The sequence below is a fragment of the Clarias gariepinus genome, chromosome 13, assembly GCF_024256425.1.
Source record: "Clarias gariepinus isolate MV-2021 ecotype Netherlands chromosome 13, CGAR_prim_01v2, whole genome shotgun sequence".
Classification (NCBI taxonomy): Eukaryota; Metazoa; Chordata; class Actinopteri; order Siluriformes; family Clariidae; genus Clarias; species Clarias gariepinus.
This window is the reverse complement of record NC_071112.1, coordinates 26,360,255-26,381,336: the sequence shown is the minus strand read 5'-3', so window position 1 is coordinate 26,381,336 and position 21,082 is coordinate 26,360,255. Positions and strand designations below refer to the sequence as shown.

The window sequence follows — 21,082 nt, the reverse complement described above, 5'->3', positions numbered from 1 at the left end:
ACTTGCAGCTGTTTGTGCAATCACTGAAAAAAGAGCAATTTAAATAGCTAAACACAACCAATATAAGTGATTTCTCCAAATTTAGCACAAATGGCCTCTTTTGGTGATTAATGCAGTCTCAGAATTATTTAACACCTGAATAAAATCCCTTAAACTAATTTGTAAATCAAATAGTGTCTCAAGAATGCCTGAGGCAAGTAATTAGGTGAACTTGGTTAGAACACATCCAATATCTTGACTAGAGAATTATTGGAGATGTTTGACTGCATGTCAGAAATGGCCTAGAGAGTTGTCAAAGAGATCATTGTCTTGCACAAAAATGGACAAAGATATAAAAGATAGAGCAAAGGTACTAAATGTTCCAAAAAATACAGTAGGAAGCATATTTTGCAAGTTCAGAGTTAAAGGAACATTGGCTACACTACCTGGACGTGGCAGAAAGAGGAAGCGATCACCTTCTACCACCAGATTCCTGATGATGCAAGAGTTGAAAAATCCTCAATTGACTGCCAAGGGCCTACAGAAAGATATGGTGACAGGAGGCACTGAAGTTTTCTCTGTACTATAAGGCGCATACTGAACACTGAAGGTCACTAGACATCCTCCACTTTTAACACAGGAAAACACAGGGGTGTTTCAACCTAACCCTGCAGCAGGCTGTAGTATTTACATGCCTCAAATCTACCACTATTTGGAATTCAGCCTGTGTTAGAAGCTACATACAGTGCATCCGGAAGGTATTCACAGCGCATCACTTTTTCCACATTTTGTTATGTCACAGCCTTATTCTGAAATGGATTGAATTAATTTTTTTCTTTAGAATTCTACACAAAACATCCCATAATAACGACATGAAAAAAGTTTACTTGAGATTTTTGCTAATTTATAAAAAATTTTTTTTTTACATAAGTAATCACAGAGTTTGCAAAATTGAGCTCAGGCGCATCCTGTTTCCCCTGATCATCCTTGAGATGTTTCTTCAGCTTAATTGGAGTCCACCTGTGGTAAATTCAGTTGATTGGACATGATTTGGAAAGGCACACACCTGTCTATATAAGGTCCCACAGTTGACCGTTCATGTCAGACCACAAACCAGGTAGAAGTCAAGGGAATTGTCTGTAGACCTCCGAGGCACAAATCTGGGGAAGGTTACAGAAAAATATCTGCTGTGGCTGTGACATAACAAAATGTGATGCGCTGTGAATACTTTCCGGATGCACTGTAGCTGTATAGCTTGTCATAATCTTAAATAAAACAACTTAAATACAAAAAGGCCCTTTGGAATTACTTCAAATAAATTATTAATAAGAGGTGTTTAAATTTACATAACATCAGATGTTTTTTCTTGCTGAAAAGGCATCTGTGAGTTGTTTTGGATTTATATTTTAACAGCACATAACAGCTCTCTCCTCTGTACTGCGGTACATATTAATCTACTTTCTCACATGTTGTGATCAAAAGTGTAATTAACATTTGTTGAACATCTGAAACATGGAGTGATACTTGTGTTTGTAATTGTTTTACCAATACCCGAAGAATTTATAAACACACACACACACAGAAATACAAATAACACTCCATGTACCTGGTGTTCTACAAATGTTACAGTCTCACCACTCGTGGAATGCCCCTCATCCAATCAGATTGCTTGGTTGAAACTAACTGTTGTATAAATAGGTTTATATTTTTTATGACATAAAACAATTTTAAGGGTGTAAACATGCCAGGGACCTAAAAAATAATTTTAAAAAATAACATTTTGAATGATACCCCAAGCACAAAAAACCGTGAAGACAAATTATTTTATCATGCAGAATACAATACTCTCTCTCTCTCTCCTCTCTGCCTGACCGAGTTTCTTCCCTTCCTGTCGTGTGCGATTTTCCTATCTATCTTTTCTTATGACATTCTGTCTCATTCCGAGTCCTCCATGTCTTACTCTGTAGTCATAGTGATATTGCAGTCCTGTTTAAACTCCTATTAACCACATCATTACAACAGCAACAACAGCTGAGTACCCAGTGTGTCTTCTGTGTGAATGTTTCTCAGCAGTCTCTCCTGGTTCGCACTGTCTTACTGTTGTATTTAAGCGGAATTGCCCATCGTCTCATCAGATAAACATCAAAAGTATATAGTGTCCCTGCCTCCAGCCCTCCCACTGTTTCCGTAGTAACAGCACGTCGTGCGTCAAGTTCCTGGAAGTATTTACAGAGCACACGTTGATCAGGAGGGCGGGACTCTGGTGCTAAGCAAGGGTCTGTATCACTCTTTTGTTCATGGGGCATCACTCGGTTTTTACCTGTCTCGCTCTTTTTTTCACAAGATACCTTTCTTTCTCCACCCGTCTCACCCTTTAGTCCATGCCATACCACTCTGGTTTGTCCTGTCTTACACCTCCGTCCACCACGTGTCACTCTGTCTCCACCACTCTCACTCATTTGTCCATGGTGTATCACTCCATCTCTATCTGGCTCACTCCTCTGTATAACCTGTATCACTCCATCTCCACTTCTCTCACTCTGCTCGTCTGCTCTGCGTCTATAGAGGCAGTATAATCCTCGTTCTTCGGTTCCCATCCATGCAAGGGTTACAGAGGTGCAGGTGCGCAATGTGTTAAAACTTTTAATGGTGAGGGTGTGTGGGAGTGCTGGTGCCCCCCGGCGGTGGAATGCAGACGCTGCCTGCATTTTTACACACACAGTCTCTTCTTTCTCTGCTGCATGTGTGTTTCGGGCAGAGAGTTGAAGCTGGATCAGGTAGGATGAGAACCCCTGCAACCAAATTTGGATAAGTTTGTCTTCTACTTTCTGTGATGTCAGCTCATTTCCTCGGGCTGAGACTGAAACATAGAGTGTGTGTGAGAGTGTGTGTGTGTTGTTGCAACTCAGCAGTGTGAGCAGGCCATTCCTCTGTCCTCCACGTGGCCGGAAAGAGAAACTCCTTTTCTCATCTGCCCCTGAACGCAATGTGAGCCACTGTACCTGGCCCTCTCTCAGTGAGGACACGCTATGTGTCCATGGTTCTCTGTAGGGCTCTGTGTGCACCCGCAGTTCTGCAGAAGCGTGTGATTCTGCATGTGTGCGTGCAACCGCTCCTGTGTATGCTGCACTGGTGCCATTTATTCTGTCAATAACGAACACATCAAAGTAATACAGTGTGTTTGGGAGAAGGTCAGCGATGGTACAGACATTTTCTACATCTTTACAAACACACACAAGCTTGTCAAATCTGTCCAGTTTGACCATTGTCTTTTTCTTCAACTTGACTTTCATCTCTCCTTTCTCCTCTTGGGCAGCGCAAAGGCTCCTGTAGTTGTGTTTGCGATTTATGGTAACGCAGTGCTCATACAGCCGTTTATTTGTGTGTGTGTGTGGTGCTTCAGTGACAGATGGACTTGGGCTCCAGGTCAGTGTTACACTGCTCATCCCCACTCCGAGCAAGTGCACTCTGTAGTCAAAAGGCAACTCTGGAAACAACCCCCACAATGCAGGTCCTTTATGAACATATACTTGTGCATGTGTATCTTCCTGTGTTGATTTTATCCTCAGTGAATAGACCGAGACCAGGTGAAGCGCAGGACCTTGGTAGGTGTCCACAGTGTTGCCTGCGTAAGTGTGAAGTGTCTTCTCACCTGCTGATTTTCTCCACCACACTTCAGGTTCGCTCTTCTTAAAGCTCCCTGGAAATCATATGGTCCGTTATAAAACTAATCAGACAAAGTTAATCTCACACACATCATTACATGCAGAGTGAAGCACCCTCAAAGGCATGCACACTAAAACTAATCTGCTCTGTGTTCCACTTTTAACGCATCCTTGTTTTTAAAAGGAAGCTGTAAAGCTAGGCTCCCCAACAACTTAAATGACCTCCTTGTCCACTCTTACATAGATGAGGACGGCTTAATGACCATCATCTATTGAAAAGATGAAAAGTGAAAAATATATAAGGCCACCATATAATATACCCATTTTATTCTGACTGATGGCATGCTTATAATAGTTATAATTGTACTGTATGTAGACATTTGCAGCCCAAAGGATGAGTGTCAGTGTTTTGTAACTTGTCTTAACACTGCACATTAATGCCTTGAGAAGAAACATGTTGTTAAGACAAGCAATTACACTTTTTAAACTCATTGGGATTTCAGCTTTACTTTTGCAGATTGAATTCTGTGAGTAAACATTTCACAATCAAAGTGCATAATTTAAATTAGCAGATTCAAATAAAGAAAATAAAATGATTCTTGCATTCTTTATGACTTTAGAATCCCGATGCAGGATTTTTAGAGCTAAGCACCAATTTTCAAAGACGATTGAAAAACAGACTCTCTCTCTCTCTCTCTCTCTCTCTCTCTCTCTCTCTCTTACAGTACTGATCCTTGGCAGGTTTGTCTTTCAGTGTGGTTGCAGTCAGACTCCACTCTATGCGTCCTGAACAGGGAGAAACTGTGAGCATCAGTGCTGTCGTCTTCTTCCTCAGTATAAAATGGAACCTAATATAAAACCATGAATATAAGCATGCAAACGTTTTAGCAGATTCACACTTAAGAATAAAATAAAAATAAAAATGATAATCTCACTGTTGTATCAGTTTTTATGTAAATTACAGTTTGTGATTTTTTTTTGTTTTAAAGCAGCACTGGGTGTTAAAATGTATGCTGAGCACATAAATAAATGATACATTCTAATATGTTAGTGTTTCCATAGTAACAGCTTATTCTCACACATGCACGCATACACACAATGCAGGCGGCACCACCATCTTTGTCTTCAACTGCAATAATTAATAAATAATGTCTTTAATTTACCTAGGTCAAGAGTGTGTGAGTGGTATATTTAAGTGTACAGAAAATTTGACATGGTTTATCAAAGTTGTTGCTAAGATGATGTTTTACCCTTTACCATGTCATGTGAATTATCAATAGTTTTCTCACTACTAAAACTATTCAGCAGATCCATCCAGCAGATTGATATTCACAAATTCCATTGCATTTATCATTCTGCACAAATAGACATACTGTATATTCGCTGTCTTAGTTTTTAGTTCCTCAGTATTCTGATGTAATGGAAATGTGGGAAAGAAGAAAAAAATCATAAAGCACATAAATGGAAAAGTTTGATTAAAGAAAAAACAAATCTGACAAAAGTATAAATAAATTAATAATTTAAAAAATTTATTTTTAATGACTTTTTATTGCACTTACAAAAATACAATTTACCTTTCTTCATTTTCCTAAATAAATATAAAAAAAAACAACTAAACAAAAATACTTTGAAACAAAGAACACCAAACCCTGTCCCACACGGCTCAACACAACCAACAAACATATTACATAACAGTAACAGGTATACATTTAATCAGGCAATACCTGTAAACTAGTAAAATAGTAAATAAAGGATTGCCAATTGTGGAAAAATTTGGCTGTACATCCTCTCAACGTGTATTTAAAAAAAACATGACATCTTTAAGCCACTGGGAGATAGGAGGATATTTAGCAGACTTCCAATGCAACAATAATAGACGTCTCGCTAATAAGGATGTGAAAGCTACGTATGATATACTTTTGTGTAGAATTAAGTAAAAGTGAGTGATCAGGAATTCCAAATATAGCAATCAGAGGACAGGGTTGGGGAGTTACTCCAAGAACAGTTGACATAATAGCAAAATAACCTGTCCAGAAACCTGCCAGCTCAGGACACAGAAAAAACATGTAACTAAGGTAAGAAAACTTTACCTTGCCACATGGCATTTATCACATTTGTTTTCCACTTCCTGATACAATTCAGAAAGTCTGAACTGTTGAATAAGTCCAAGATGAGCACAAGAGGTGGAAGACCCTACCCTCTCTATAGCCTGTTCCCAGGACTCCTCATGTATTTGAATTCCTAGTTTTCCTTCCCATGTACACTTAAGCTTAACATTTGGGTGGTTACTAAGAGACAGAATAGTATCATAGAGTTTTGAAATGGTTCCTCTATGATAAGGGATAATAAGGGAGTCGACTGAAATAAAAAAAGAAATTTTGGAACATTTTAACAACATTAATCGTACCGATTAATGAAAGGGTGAGATTACCCCATCTTTAAATATTAGATGTAATCCTTGATACTGTATAAGGGGAGTAAAATGAACTGATTTAAGGCCAGATAGAGAACGAGTCACGTTAATCCCTAAGTATTTAAACCCCCGATGGACTAAGATGAAAGGGTAGATCGGACTGACGAAGATGACCTGCAGCCGTATTAATGGGAAAACACTCACTTTTCCCCAAATTTAATTTATAACCTGCAAACGAGCTGAAGTTCTCCAGAATACCTAAAACAGCAGGGATGGAGAGTGCAGGATCAGTTATATATAATAACAAATCATCTGCATACAATGATAACTTACAGTATGTTCGTTACGGATTACGCATCCATTACGGATGATTCCCTTGAATACAGAGGAAGACCCCAATGTGATAGACAGAGGCTAGATGGCGATGGCAAAGAGTAAAGGTGACAAAGGGCAACCTTGACGACATCAGAGCAAAATAATCAGAATAAACATCATTAGTATGAACACTGGCTTTAGGGGACGAATAAAGAAGCCGAATCCAAGAAATAAATTTACTACCAAATCCAAATTTCTTTAAAACTGCAAATAAGTACTTCCAATCCACCCTATCGAAAGCCTTTTCAGCATCTAAAATCACAAGTTCAGGAAGTTCAGATGAATGTTTCGAGTAAACAACATTAAAGAGTGTACGAGTATAAAAAAACAATTGACGTCCCTTTATAAAGCCATTTTGCTCTTCAGATATAATATAAGGAAGCACATCCTCTAGGCGAGATTCAAATACTTTAGCCAACACCTTTGCATCGACATTAAGCAGTGATAATGGTCTGTAGGTACCACAAAAGGTTGGATATTTGTCATTTTTGAGAAGGAGCGCTATAGTGGCTTGTGTGAAAGTTGGTGGTAATGAACCCCTTTCCAAGGATTTATTAAACACAGATAAAAGCAATAGTGCCAATTTACCAATAAATGTAAATGCAAAGAAATTCGTTAATTTTAGCTTTGTCCGTAGGAAATTCAGATTTGTATAACAAAGAGTAAAATGTTTAAACGTAGAATTAATTTCCTAGGGATCTGTAGTAATAGTGTCATAAGTGTTTTTAATACTAGGTATCAAACGCGAAGTGGCTTGTCGTCGTAGCTAATGTGCCAACAAGCGACTTGCCTTGTCGCCATATTCATAATATGAGTCACAACTGTGTAGTAACAAGCGCTCTGCCCTTTTTAGTTGACATTAGATTAAATTCTGCTTGCAAATCAAGACGCTGCTTAAGTAATTCTGGAGACGGGTTCAGTGTATAACTTTGGTCAAGGTTACTAACCACAGCTGTAAGTTCTTTAAGCCTAGCATTAAACTTTTTATTAGCAAGAACAGAATAAAAAATATTATGATTTCTCAGGTAGCATTTAAATGTCTCTTATATCAATGAATATGAAACTGAATCGTTTTGATTGAGGACAAGAACTCCTCAAAGAACTTGAAATGAATCCACAAAATTCTTTATCTGCCAAAAGAAGAGAGTTAAATCTCCAAAGTGGTGGGCTACGTTTATAGGTAGAAAGTTGAATATCCAATAGCAGAGGTGAATAATCAGATATTACAATACCAGAATAGTCAAAAGAATTAACACATGAATTAAGAGTTCTGTCAATAAAAAAAAGTAATCAATCCTGAAATAAGAATGGTGCACCTGGGAGAAAAAAGGAATTTTTTTTGATTGAAAGGTTGCGAAATCTCCATGGATCAATAAGATCATTTCATAAAATCAGAAAATATTTTAGACATAGATGATTGAGTCACATTACGGGGATTAGATCGATCCAAGATTGGATCAAAAACACAATTCTCCACCAAGTATCAGCAAATGAGTATTCAAGAAGGGGATGTTACTCAGCAATCTTTTAGCGAATTCAGCATCATCAAAATTCGGGGCATATACATTTACCAACAAAACTTTTTTTTGCATTAGGGTACCAGCAACAATAATGTATCTACCATTCCTATCAGCAATAACATTGGTCGATGAGAATTGAACCTTCTTATTAATAAGAATGGCAACTCTTCTAGCTTTCGAATTGAAGTTTGAGTAAAAGACCTGACCCACCCAAGGGCAATATAACCTAAAATGATCTTTAATGCGAAGGTAAGTCTCCTGGAAAAATTCTATATCAGAATTTAGATGTTTCAAGTGTGTAAAAAACCTTATATTTCTTAACAGGGTTACCCATACCTCTAATATTCCAACTAATCAATTTAAGAGGCATGCCAATCTAAGATCCATGCCTGAATCTATATTGCCATTAACCATTCAAAAAGGAAAAAAAAAAACACAACAACCAAAATGCCAGGGGTCGTAAAGAGCCGAAATGGGATCCCCCCCCCCACAAATACCCCTGAACACAAATACACCCAAAGTCTCCACATAACTACAAAACAAAGGAGACAGCAGTGTTTCCCAAAATGGTGATAATGATCCACCAAAGTGAATGGACTAACCAGAGACCAAACAAAACAAACAAAAGCAAGAGAGAAAAAAACCCCACCGACTTCCACCCTGTATAACAATAAACACTTTATGTAAAAAAAAACTCACAGTACAAAATATTGTTTCCTTAGAAGGTGAACATTCCAACAAAACAACAAAAGTGGTCACCTTAATACCACAAATCACAGATGGTGTGAATAATAGGTGAATACAGTAGCAAAATACGTAATAATATAAACAAACAAGGCCTGTGCAAATAAATGCAGTAAGCATAGAAAAGACTGTGTTGGACTGATCCGAAGTACAAGAGTACGATATATGATTCAGTCTCATTATCTAACTAAAGCGCAGGTAGCATTAAGCCTAATGAGACCTTAAACACTTAGCAGCATTACAGCACCAAACTAAAGGGCTATTAAGGGTCACCCAGAAATCAAAGTTTTGACATAATCACTGGCTTCCTCCGCTAAAACAAAGTCCTTCTCAACACCCTTATATATGATGCGAAGTCGCGCTGGATGTAAGAGGCCATACCAAATACCTTCAATGCCACGGAGTTGCTGCCTGACTGTACTGAATGCAGCCCGAGCCCGTGCTATCTTGGCAGTGTAGTCAGGAAGGACTGAGATGGTCTGGTCTCCAACTTCTATCTGTCGTTCTATAGTGCGTCGTAAAATGTCAACACAGTCAGTGGGGTAACAAAACCTGCATACAATGGCTCGTGGACAGTCTTAGTTGTGGGTTGGAGGGTCCTGTGGGAACGATCCAAAAGCAGCTCCTTCTCTAGATCTAATGCTTCCTTTAGCAAGGAGGCTACGGCAGCAGTGGTGCAGGTGTCAGGGCCCTCTGGTACTTCCACTATCCTAACATTGTTACTCCGCGTCCTAGATTCGAAGTCTTCACATTTATTTTCCAGCTTGGCTACGTTAGCTGTGAGGCACTTGATAGTATTTTTCATCTCAGATATGTCATCAGAGCACACAGTAAGTGCATGCTCCATCTTCCTGACTGTACCTTTTAGCTCGGACACAGTAGCATCATTAGCAGCTTTATCGATCACCAGCTACGTCTTCACCGCTTGCAAGTCGAACTTAACACAAATGAAGAACAATTTTAATCAAAAATGGCGGGAGCTCCCAAACTCACCTCCTGCTCCATTAAAGCCTAACCGGAAGTCCAAATAAATGAATAAATGAACAATTCTGGTGTTTAAGTGTGGGGGAAAAAATCTGTTCTTTTTTTATTATTCAGTGTATGTGTGTGTGTGTGTGTGTGTGTGTGTGTGTGTGGGAGGGGGGGGGGGGGGGGGTAAGGAGACTGATTAATTAGACTAGATTGGATTGACATCGATGTGTTAAAGATAAACACTGCAGAGATCCACAATGCCAGCAGTAAAACACTAAATGATATATTCACTAACTTTGAGGCAGTGTGTGTGCGTTTTGTTACCGTCGTGTGTGTCCTCTACTCAGGTGGACAAGTGTGTTTTTGCCTTCACTCAGCCAGGTAGTTGTATGCAGTGGGACCTCGTTTTCAGTCGAGAAACTGCAGTATGGGACGAGCATCAGGGCCAGACACATTCTCCACAGTACACTCATTATTTTTACATCAGGTAAAGATCTGGTAAGAAAGGGAGAGAGAGACAGACAGTGTTACAATATGTAGTGAAATGCTTAAACGACCGCCCGTGACCTTAAAAAAAAAAAAAAAAAAAAAAACAGTTAACAAGAAATAAATAGAACAAAATATAAAAAAAACTTTTAAAAAATATATAAGAAATATAAAAACTTATCTATACAATTAAAGAAAAATATAAAGATGAATTTAAATGTAAATGACCAGGAAGTGTGCAAATATGCATGTGTGTGTATATGTTTATGGTCCATAAATGTTCATAACCTGTGCAAAAGTGCAAATGTGCATGAATGTGCAATGTGCAATGAACCATAAATGTCCGAGGTATGAGCAACTGTGCATGAGTGTTTATTATTGTGCAAAAACGCAGAGAGGTTTAGTCCTGTAAAATGTCCATAACTGTGAACTGTACAATGTGCAAAGACTCAGAGATTGTTTAGTCCTGGGTATTGATGTGGTTGAGAGACTGTATTGCCTGCGGGAAGAAGCTCCTCCTCAGTCTCTCTGTGTTAGCCTTCAGGGAGTGGAATCACTTTCCTGACGGGAACAGAGAGAACAGTCCATTGCTGGGGTGGCTGAGGTCCTTCATGATCTTCCTGGCTTTGGTCCAGCACCGCTTGCTGTAGATCGAGTGCAGTAGGGAGCTCGGTCCGGATGATGCGCTCAGCTGAATGCACCACCCTCTGTAAAGCTCATCTGTCCTGCATGGTGCTTTTCCCAAACCAGGTTGGGACAGGTCCTGCGTGATGTGAACACCGAGGTATTTGAAGCTGTTCACGCTCTCCACTGGGCTCTCGTTGATGACAGGGGTCTGGTAGTCCCTTTCCTGCTAAGTGCTGAAGTCCACTATCAATTCCTTTGTCTTACTGACGTTTAGAAGGAGGTTGTTGCTCTGGCACCAGGTTCCCAGATTGCTAATCTCCTTCAGGTAGGCTGAATGTTGTCAGAGTTCAGACCCACCACGACGGTGTCGTCAGCAAACTTAATGATGGTTGTGGAGCTGGTAGTGGCCACAGAGTCATACGTGTACAAAGAGTGCAGCAGGGGGCTTAGAACACCACCCCTGGGGGGCTCCAGTGCTGAGAGTGAGGGAGGCTAAAACATGTCCACCCATCCTTACTGCCTGTGGTCTGCCAGTTAGGAAATTTAGAGCTCCACTGGCACAGAGATGAGCTGAGTCCCAGATGCTCCAGCTTGGTGGTAAGGGAATTATGGTATTAGAGATCCAGGCAGTACTGTAGAACACTGGGGCAAAGCACGACCAGATCATCTGTTTACTGCGGGTGTGCTGTGGTGTTTGGCGTGGGGACATTGACAGTGGATTTTTGTGGGCTCAGGGTTGCAGTGTGATCTGGGTATCAGAATTGTTTGTCCAGCACATCCCTTGGGTGCTCAGTCAGATTCGGATCTTGGGCTCTTTGCCTGCTGGAACCAGGCCAGGTGGGCTGGCGTTTGCTCCCTATAGGCATAAATGAGACTTGGGTGTCTAGAATTCCGTGCCCAGTTCACTGGATATTTGATAATTGTGTTATAAACATGTTAATGTTATTTGGTTATATGGTAAAATTTATTCGTTTAGAGTGCAGGTAGTTTACTTTACTGCAAATAAAAGCAACACTATGGATTTAAAAAAGGTTATGAACAAACTGTCAAAAAATATAGAAAACCTTTTTTTACTGTCACAAAACACTTCTTCTACATGAATGGACTATTTCAGTGAACATGATTTGATTATGTATTTTCAAAGTTCTGCAGTAAGACATCTCACACTCCCCTGAACCTTATGACACTGGACTTGATGTGGCCATGGTACTCAGTATAATATACAGTGGTGTGAAAAATTCTTTGCCCCCCTTCTGATTTCTTATTCTTTTGCATGTTTTTCACACAAAATGTTTCTGATCATCAAACACATTTAACTATTAGTCAAAGATAACATAATTGGCCTCCGAGTGGCGCAGTGGTAAAGCGCTCGCCCTATCATCCGGAGATCGCTGGTTCGAACCCCGGGTGATGCTGTTTTCCTCTCACAGCCGGAGACACAGAGAGAGCTGATTGGCCGAGCTCTCTCAGGGGGGCGGGATGAGAGGTACAGCCAATCAGGGGCGTCTGTAAGCTCGCACACGCGGAAGGGGCGGCTAGCGCTTTCCTCCGAGTGTGTTACTCCGCCCCTAACGGTGCGTGAGCGAGCAGTTCGAAAAGATGCCGTCGGCTGTGCAAAATGTTTTTAAATATGGTTTTTATTATTTAGGGATTAAAAAATCCAAACCTACATGGCCCTGTGTGAAAAAGTGATTGCCCCCCTTGTTAAAAAATAACTTAACTGTGGTTTATCACACCTGAGTTCAATTTCTGTAGTCACCCCCAGGCCTGATTACTGCCACACCTGTTTCAATCAAGAAATCACTTGAATAGGAGCTACCTGACACAGAGAAGTAGACCAAAAGCACCTCAAAAGCTAGACATCATGCCAAGATCCAAAGAAATTCAGGAACAAATGAGAACAAAAGTAATTGAGATCTATCAGTCTGGTAAAGGTTATAAAGCCATTTCTAAAGCTTTGGGACTCCAGCGAACCACAGTGAGAGCCATTATCCACAAATGGCAAAAACATGGAACAGTGGTGAACCTTCCCAGGAGTGGCCGGCCGACCAAAATTAACCCAAGAGCGCAGAGACAACTCATCATGACTCCACCATAAGAAAGAGACTGGGCAAAAACGGCCTGCATGGCAGATTTCCAAGGCGCAAACCACTTTTAAGCAAAAAGAACATTAAGGCTCGTTTAAATTTTGCTAAAAAAACATCTCAATGATTGCCAAGACTTTTGGGAAAATACCTTGTGGACCGACGGGACAAAAGTTGAACTTTTTGGAAGGTGCGTGTCCCGTTACATCTGGCGTAAAAGTAACACAGCATTTCAGAAAAAGAACATCATACCAACAGTAAAATATGGTGGTGGTAGTGTGATGGTCTGGGGTTGTTTTGCTGCTTCAGGACCTGGAAGGCTTGCTGTGATAGATGAAACCATGAATTCTACTGTCTACCAAAAAATCCTGAAGAAGAATGTCCGGCCATCTGTTCGTCAACTCAAGCTGAAGCGATCTTGGGTGCTGCAGCAGGACAATGCCCCCAAAACACACCAGCAAATCCACCTCTGAATGGCTGAAGAAAAACATGAAGTGTTTGATGAAGACTTTGGAGTGGCCTAGTCAAAGTCCTGACCTGAATCCTACTGAGATTTTGTGGCATGACCTTAAAAAGGCGGTTCATGCTAGAAAACCCTCACATAAAGCTGAATTACAACAATTCTGCAAAGATGAGTGGGCCAAAAATTCCTCCAGAGTGCTGTAAAAGACTCGTTGCAAGTTATCGCAAACGCTTGATTGCAGTTATTGCTGCTAAGGGTGGCCCAACCAGTTATTAGGTTTAGGGGGCAATTACTTTTTCACACAGGTCCATGTAGGTTTGGATTTTTTTTCTCTCTAAATAATAAAAACCATCATTTAAAAACTGCATTTTGTGTTTACTTGTGTTATCTTTGACTAATAGTTAAATGTGTTTGATGATCAGAAACATTTTGTGTGACAAGCATGCAAAAGAATAAAAAAATCAGGAAGGGGGCAAATAGTTTTTCACACCACTGTAGAACCTTGCATGACGAATAAAATTCAAATTGTATTTGACATGTACACAAACATACACAATGTGATATTCAGTGAAAAACTTATTTAAAATAGGAAGATAAAATAGAACACAAAGATTACATTAGAAAATGTAACATTTAAAAAGTTTTAAATATAGAAGGGTAGAAATATGTGTATGGGTATAACAGCAGTAGTGTAATTGAAACATGAAGTATAAAATGAAATGATCTGTGTGTGGGTCAGCATGTTTCATATTGTCCATGTTTCAAGGTCAGCATGTTTCATATTGTCCATGTTTCAAGGTGCAGTTCTAGGTGCAGTTTCAAGGTGCAGTTAGTCCTTATTTAATGTGTTTTCTACAGGTTTTTAATCTCCTCCTGGTAGGGCTTCTAGTTGCCCACAACAACTGTGTTGTCTTGGTGGTGAGTGTGGAGGTAAAGTAATCATACTGTTAAACAGTGAACTATAGCAGACAAAAAGCATTTTAACATAATACACCTTCCTACAGATGAGTTAGGGTTGTATGTTTGTAGGAAATGGTGAAATGGTATCATCGGTTGAGTGATTAGGACAGTATGAAAACGTTAAAGGGTCCAGAGAATCAGGCAATGAGGAGATGATAAAGTGTCTAGCCAGCCTTTCAAAGCACTTTCATCATGTCATCACTCCCAAGGATAACCTTAACATCTTCATCTATGCTACCTTCAGCTCTGTCTCCCGTCTTTTTTTTAGGCCTTGTTTACACAGGCGTTAAATCTTTGGATAAGCGAACATGCTCTGAACTACAGTACCTAGATGTTTATATTGCGTTTTGTAGTGGCGCTCCATTGAATAATACACTGGCGTTCATTTGGCTGTGTCTAATGCCAGCCTGCAGCCCAAATTGTAGTTTGTGTGTTTACCTGTGGAGGCAGTGTCGGGAACTGGACATGAAAGCCCTTGTGGTTTGAGGTAATATGGACCAGTTTGCTATATTAGACATTAATCTTCTTGTTTTAAAAATTCTTGCAATACGGCAACGTAGGGAGAGAAAAAAAATTGTCGCCGTTACTGGGTTCACCATCAGACTGCTGATTAAAGTAAGTATTTTTGTGGTTTATGAAAAAATGCGAAAAATTTCCACACAAGTTTTATTTTTTTAAACATTTCATTTAGCTTTTTTTCTGCATTTCCCTATGTATAGCATGTAAAATAATAGAACATATCCGGTCCTCCGAAGCATAAATGAACACGAAGAAAACGCACTAATAGCGTTTTCCTTGCGTTTGTTGGGATTTCTTGAGCGGCAAGAAAAAGCTGCATGCAACGTTTTTTTGACAAGCCGGACAAATGCACGTCACCAAAGCCCGTGTGAACACTGTCATTGACGCCTCACCGGACGCTATGAACGGCAGAAAAATGCTTGATTTTAACGCCCGTGTGAACAGGGCCTTAGTGCCACTGTTTAAAAGAGCATCACTGATCTCACCACTGTTTTGAACACCTTTTCTTTTATTCTCCCTGATTTCACACTCTTTTATAACATAACTCACCTGACACTTCACCCATTCCAACCTATTTTCCACACTCTCTATTGACCCTAAGTACATCCACTTTGGTCCCTCTCATATTCAAATTCAAAATCAAATTTTATTTGTCACATACACAAACATACACAGTACGAAATGTAGTGAAATGCTTATACGACTGCTATTGACCCTAAAAGAGAATTAAAGTTTACAAATAAGAAATAAATATGAATAAAAGAAATACAATAGAAATTAAATAGAAAAATTAAATTAAACTAGGAAAAATAGAACTAAAAATAAAAATAGAAATATACTGTACAAATTGAAATATACTGTACTGGGTGTGCAAATATGCATAGAACAAAGTGTCTTTGTGCAGAGGTTATTAAAGTGTCTTTCTGCACTGGTCCAGGATGTAAACATTAGCCTTTGTTTGTATTTTGGCATGAGGAAGATGGCGGCGTGGTCGGATTTACCAAACGGTGGACAAGATTGTGCCTTGTAGCCGTCCTTGACCGTTGTATAGCAGTGGTCCACTCAGTGTTGCCAACTTAGCGACTTTGTCGCTATATTTAGCGACTTTTCAAATCCCTCTAGCGACAATTTTTTAAAAAGCGACTAGCGTCAAATCTGGCGACTTTTTCTTGTGTTACTGGAGACTTTTGGAGACTCTGATGTGTCTGTACTGACTCTTCTCAACTTGCCACAGCAGCTGCCGCCGCCGGCCCCTCCCCCATCCCAAAGCACTCACAGACAGGCCTGTCCTCTCGCAGGAGTCCCCCCCAGCTGCAGTTACAGCAGGAGATGCTCACTCCTACGAGTCTTGACTGCAAATTAATTGCCCATGCGCGAATCCGCCGTTAAGTGATCCCGCCTTGACGACTTTTTTTTTTAAAGCGCCTAGTGACAAATCTAGCAACTTTTGGACAAACCTTAGCAAGTTTCCAAATGTCGCCAATACTGTCCTGTAAGCACGAGGTCTTGCTTTCCCGGTACAGTTACTCATCTCCCTGTGTCTGCTCTGATCAGTGAGCGCTAGCTCCGGCTGAAAGGAGCAGCATATTCCCGTGACTGCACAGCAGCTAACATGGATGTGAATGAGCTGCACATGTGCAAACGGTGTTGCAACGAACCTATCACTTACCTGCTTCTCCTTTGCTTGAAATAAAAATATTTAATTTGACTATTTTCTTTTTTTTATTATTATTATTTTATTTTTTTCTTCCGATGCACTTATATTACTCACTGTTACAAAGCTTAAGTACATAATTATATTGGACACATGAGGAAGGATTAGGGAAAACACGCAAAATGCAAATACGACGTAATTACTGTACGTCATCAATATGCAAATATACGCATGACGTCATCTAGCGACATTTGGCGACTTTTCGAGCAGACTTTAGCTACTGTCCGTTGAAAATAGTTGGCAACACTGGGTCCACTGTCCTTTCGCCCCTGGTGGGGCAGGTGATGTGCTGATAAAAGTTCGGCGCTGCGCGTTTGAGGTTGGCACTGTTAAAGTCCCCTGCCACAATAAGCGCAGCGTCCCGGTGTTGTGTTTGGTGCTGTGTGAGTGCCTCATGCAGCTCGCATAAGGCAGTGTCCGTGTCCGCTTGTGGTGGAATATAAACGGCACTATTTATGACCGATGTAAACTCCCGAGGAAGGTAAAAAGGACGACACATGATGGACAGTAGTTCCAGGTTTGGTGTGCAGGAGCATGTGAGAGGAACAACGCTCGCTCTGTTGCACCAGCTGCTGTTCACCATTAAACACACGCCGCCTCCCCTTGCCTTCCCCGAGTCCCGTGTCCTGTCCATGCGGTGAACCGAGAAGAACTCGGCCGGCTGGATGGCGTGGTCTGGCACTGCTGGGTTCAGCCATGTCTCGGTGAAGCAGAGGAGATTGCAGTCCCGAATGTCTCTCTGGAACTTTATCCTGGCCCTAAGGTCATCGAGCTTGTTTTCCAGTGACTGGACGTTGGCGAGCAGGATGCTAGGCAGAGGTGTGCGGTGTGCACGGGCTCTCAGCCTGTTCCTGACGCCGGCTCGTTTCCCTCGGGGCCGCCGCTTCGCGTCGCGTCGTTTGTTGTCCCTCAGGATCTCACTCGGCCAGCTCAGATCCGGAGTTAAAAACGTTGAATTGTGAGTACATTGTATACCAATAGAAACAAGAGTGTCTCTATCATAACTAATGTACTCCATGGTGGTAATTTTGCCGGTTTTAAAATGCTGTAAACTAACTTAAAGAACAAAAACAAAGAAAAGGTGGTCGGAGCAGTCGTGACGGCAGCCGACCTCACTGGCGCCATCTTGGAATTCATATGGAAGACATTCCGTCTTGCTGCGGCTAATCTTAATTCCTCTGCTTTCCAAAACAAACTTCCACCTCTCTAGATTTGGGACCACCTGTTCCCTGCTCTCGCTCCAAAGCACAATGTCATGTGCAAACATCATAATCCATGGAGACTCCTGTCTAACCTCATCTTGGTGATCCTGTTCATCACCAGAGCAAACAAGAGCTGATCCATGAAGCCCACCCACCTCCACCTTGAACTCTTCTGTCACACATACAACACATCTTCCCACTGTCTTACAGTTCTCATAAATGTCCTGCACCACTCCAACCTACTTCTCTGCTACTGCAGACTTCCTCATACAATACCACAGCTTCTCTCTTGGCACACTTGTCATACGGTTTCTCTAAATATGTAAATCACAATGAAACTCCCCTTAACCTAGCTTCCACTACTCTTTCCCACAGCTTCATTATATGGCTTATCAGCTTTATCCCTCTGCAGTTGCCAAAGCTCTGCACATCTCCTTCGGCACCAAGGGAGGTCACGTGATCCGAACCAAGATGGCAGCTAGAAACCAAAAAGCTTTTTTTTCCAGACATTATGCTTCCAGACTTATCTGCAGAGTTTGTGCAGAAATGGCAAGCATTTAGAGCGTTGTGCAAGACTATGGTGGACCGAGATATATCCAGCTAGACTCCGCCGTTTACATAATGGAAAGATTATTAAATATTATTTGAGTTATCCGGTGAAATTTGGTTTGCACGCACAAGGCCATTTTGGCTGTATACTTTATTACTGTGGCGCCAGACCTGCATAAGGCCTTGTTCACACGGGCTTTAAAATCGAGCGTTGTTTAGGTGTTCGTAGCGGAACAAGCGCTGAGGGTTTTCTACACATAGAAGTCAAAGAGTGTTCACACGGGCTTTGGTGACGTGTGTTTGTCTGGCGTCAAAAAAAAACGTTGCATGCAGCTTTTTCTTGCTGTTCAAATCCCAACGAACGCAAGGAAAACGCTTCTAGTGCGCTTTCTTCGGTTCATTCGGAGGACCGGACATATCCTGTGATCCTACATGCTATACATAGGGAAATGCAGAAAAAAAGTAAAATAAAATGTTTAAAAAATAAAACTTGCGCAGAATTTTCTGCATTTCTTCATAAACTATAAAAATTAAAAAAAACTTCCTTTAATCTGACGTTGTGCAGTCAGAGGGTGAACCCAGTAGTGGCTGCAATTTTTTCTCTCCCTACGTCGCCGTATTATGAGAATTTTTAAAACAAGAAGATTAATGTCCAATATAGCAAAATATTCCACACCTCAAATAAAACGACGCACCATAAATGTTTAGGACGTTCAGAGCGCATTCGTTTATCCAAAAATTTAACGCCCTTGTGAACAAGAATACATTTTATCTATCATCTCCTATTTATTTACTTATTCACTTGTGGCGGGACACCGAGGGTTTAAAGAAATGCTACCTAACGATTACGCCACCCTGGAATTTCACCAGGGAATATTAGAGAATATTTGTTCTTAGAAACAGCACAGGTTCGTTCTCAGTGAAGCGGCAGGATACACATATAGAAACAAATGAAATTTTATTACAAGACATAAAACAAAAGAAAAAGAGCAATTCCATTTTAACATAAAACATGCAAGTGATAAACAAGATGTGATGAACATCACACAGGAATGACTGAAATATCCCAAAAAGAAACTGAGCTCAGAATACAACAGCTGAGGCGTGACAGCAGGCAACAAGGGGCACAACTAGGCCTCCACAGCACCTCACCAATCCTTACACCTGTGTAGAGACACTCACATGCACACACGCACGTGAAACGGAGACCGCCACCAGGACTACACCCCACCTCAGGCACTCAGCTCCTGTAACCACAAAAGTATGTTATACAGTTCTTTCAGTGTTAGCACAGACACCCTGATAGAATCAGTCACTCTGACTGAAATCAGTACCACACTTCACACGTAAACTAGGAGCTCAATTAATAAAGGAAAAAAAACAAGAAAACAACCCAAGACACTTAAAACACAAACTATGAGAAAGAATAAAACAATTTACAAAACCCAATGTTGTAGTAAAATAATAAACAACAAAAAGAAAAGAAATCAAAATCACAACTAACAGGTACACAGGTACACCACAAAACAGGAGTCCAACACTAAATACACAACTAAAATATGTTTTAAAGGAGAAAAGCAAGAAGGATGTTTATAAAACCAAGCGATTATCTCCCTTTTAATAGTAGCAGTTAGCTTCCGAGCAAAGCAGTTAGCTCCCAGCTAACCACAGCAGCCAGCTCCCAGCTAACCACAGCTCCCAGGCAAAGCAGCAGTTACGTTAGCTCCCAGGCAAAGCAACTCCCTCTGCACAGAAAATAGTTACACATAGAATGTGGCTGACCAGTCTATGACCAAATTACAATCTAGGCCGCTCAGCCTACACTCCACGCTTACCAAACTAAATAAAATACATACCATGCGAGTAGAATCTCTTAGAACCCAAGCAAGCAAGCCAACAACTCGCCGGAGAACAGAACTCACACTATCTGGGAAACAACTGCACTACCAAGATGCCTCTGAACCTGAATAAACAGACAAACACAGCTAAACATTTGAGCAAATATGAGAACTACGGTACTTACAATGAACTCTTACCTGTAAAGGGATAACCTCAGGCCACTGCCAGCAATGGCACTTCATTGAATGTGTCACACTAAGGAAGAAACACCCTACCATAAGCTACAGACTACCACAAGCAACCCAACCAGCTTCACTCCACCTACCTGAATGATGCAGGGATGACGCGAAGGCGGAGGCGGGACCTATAACCAAGCCTACCCTGCCATCAAACCTATATATCTTTCCCCTGCCCCCCCCATTGGACAACCAACAACTAAGTAGCCAATTAAGTGCAAGTAGGTGAAACCTCAACCTGCTACACACTGTTTTTTATGTCTTATTTAATTAATCATTATTTATTATTAATATTATTAAAGTTGGACTTAAGGTTTTATTTACAAGGAGTTTTGAGACAATCTCCTCTGAGTGCCGTTTTTCTGGTTGGTCTGTCGAGAAGTTGGGAAAAGATTTGAGTGACAAGTTGTTTTTTGTGTTATTTGAGCCCTACCTTTTGGGAATAAGGAGAGGGGGGAAGGTTTTGAATGTGTTTAGCGAAGCTGATCGTACTTTAGATGTATGTTGTTTTAACTTTACTTCTATCAACTTACAGCATCCAAATACTTTATACTGCACTAACATACATGTATGTCCAACCTGACTAGGTTGGTGACATGGAATGTGAAGGGCATGGGCAATGTATAAATGTAAAAATTTTTAAAGAAGGAACAGGTGACTATTGCACTTCTACAAGAGACACATTTGTCAGATATGGAACATTTACAGCTCAAATAGATTGTATTGGTCAGGTAT

At 40.7% G+C, this 21,082-nt stretch overlaps 1 protein-coding gene across 3 annotated transcripts; it reads right to left on the bottom strand.

Annotated features, from left to right (window-relative positions):
- Positions 1–1,965: 1,965 nt before the first annotated feature.
- ndnfl (neuron-derived neurotrophic factor, like) lies at positions 1,966–20,479 on the bottom strand. Of its 3 annotated transcripts, XM_053510266.1 has the most exons (5): positions 20,437–20,479; positions 20,309–20,366; positions 9,993–10,163; positions 4,368–4,492; positions 1,966–3,679 (listed from the first exon to the last, which is right to left on the bottom strand). In XM_053510266.1, exons 3-5 carry the CDS (start codon positions 10,139–10,141, stop codon positions 2,046–2,048), a joined length of 1,908 nt encoding a protein of 635 aa, XP_053366241.1. In that variant the 5' UTR covers positions 10,142–10,163; positions 20,309–20,366; positions 20,437–20,479; the 3' UTR covers positions 1,966–2,045. The 3 variants fall into 3 exon arrangements, 1 of the variants encoding a protein (XP_053366241.1); XR_008361875.1 differs by lacking the exons at positions 1,966–3,679; positions 4,368–4,492; positions 9,993–10,163 and adding exons at positions 19,214–20,017; positions 20,129–20,235; XR_008361874.1 differs by lacking the exons at positions 1,966–3,679; positions 4,368–4,492; positions 9,993–10,163 and adding exons at positions 19,214–19,519; positions 20,129–20,235.
- Positions 20,480–21,082: the final 603 nt, after the last annotated feature.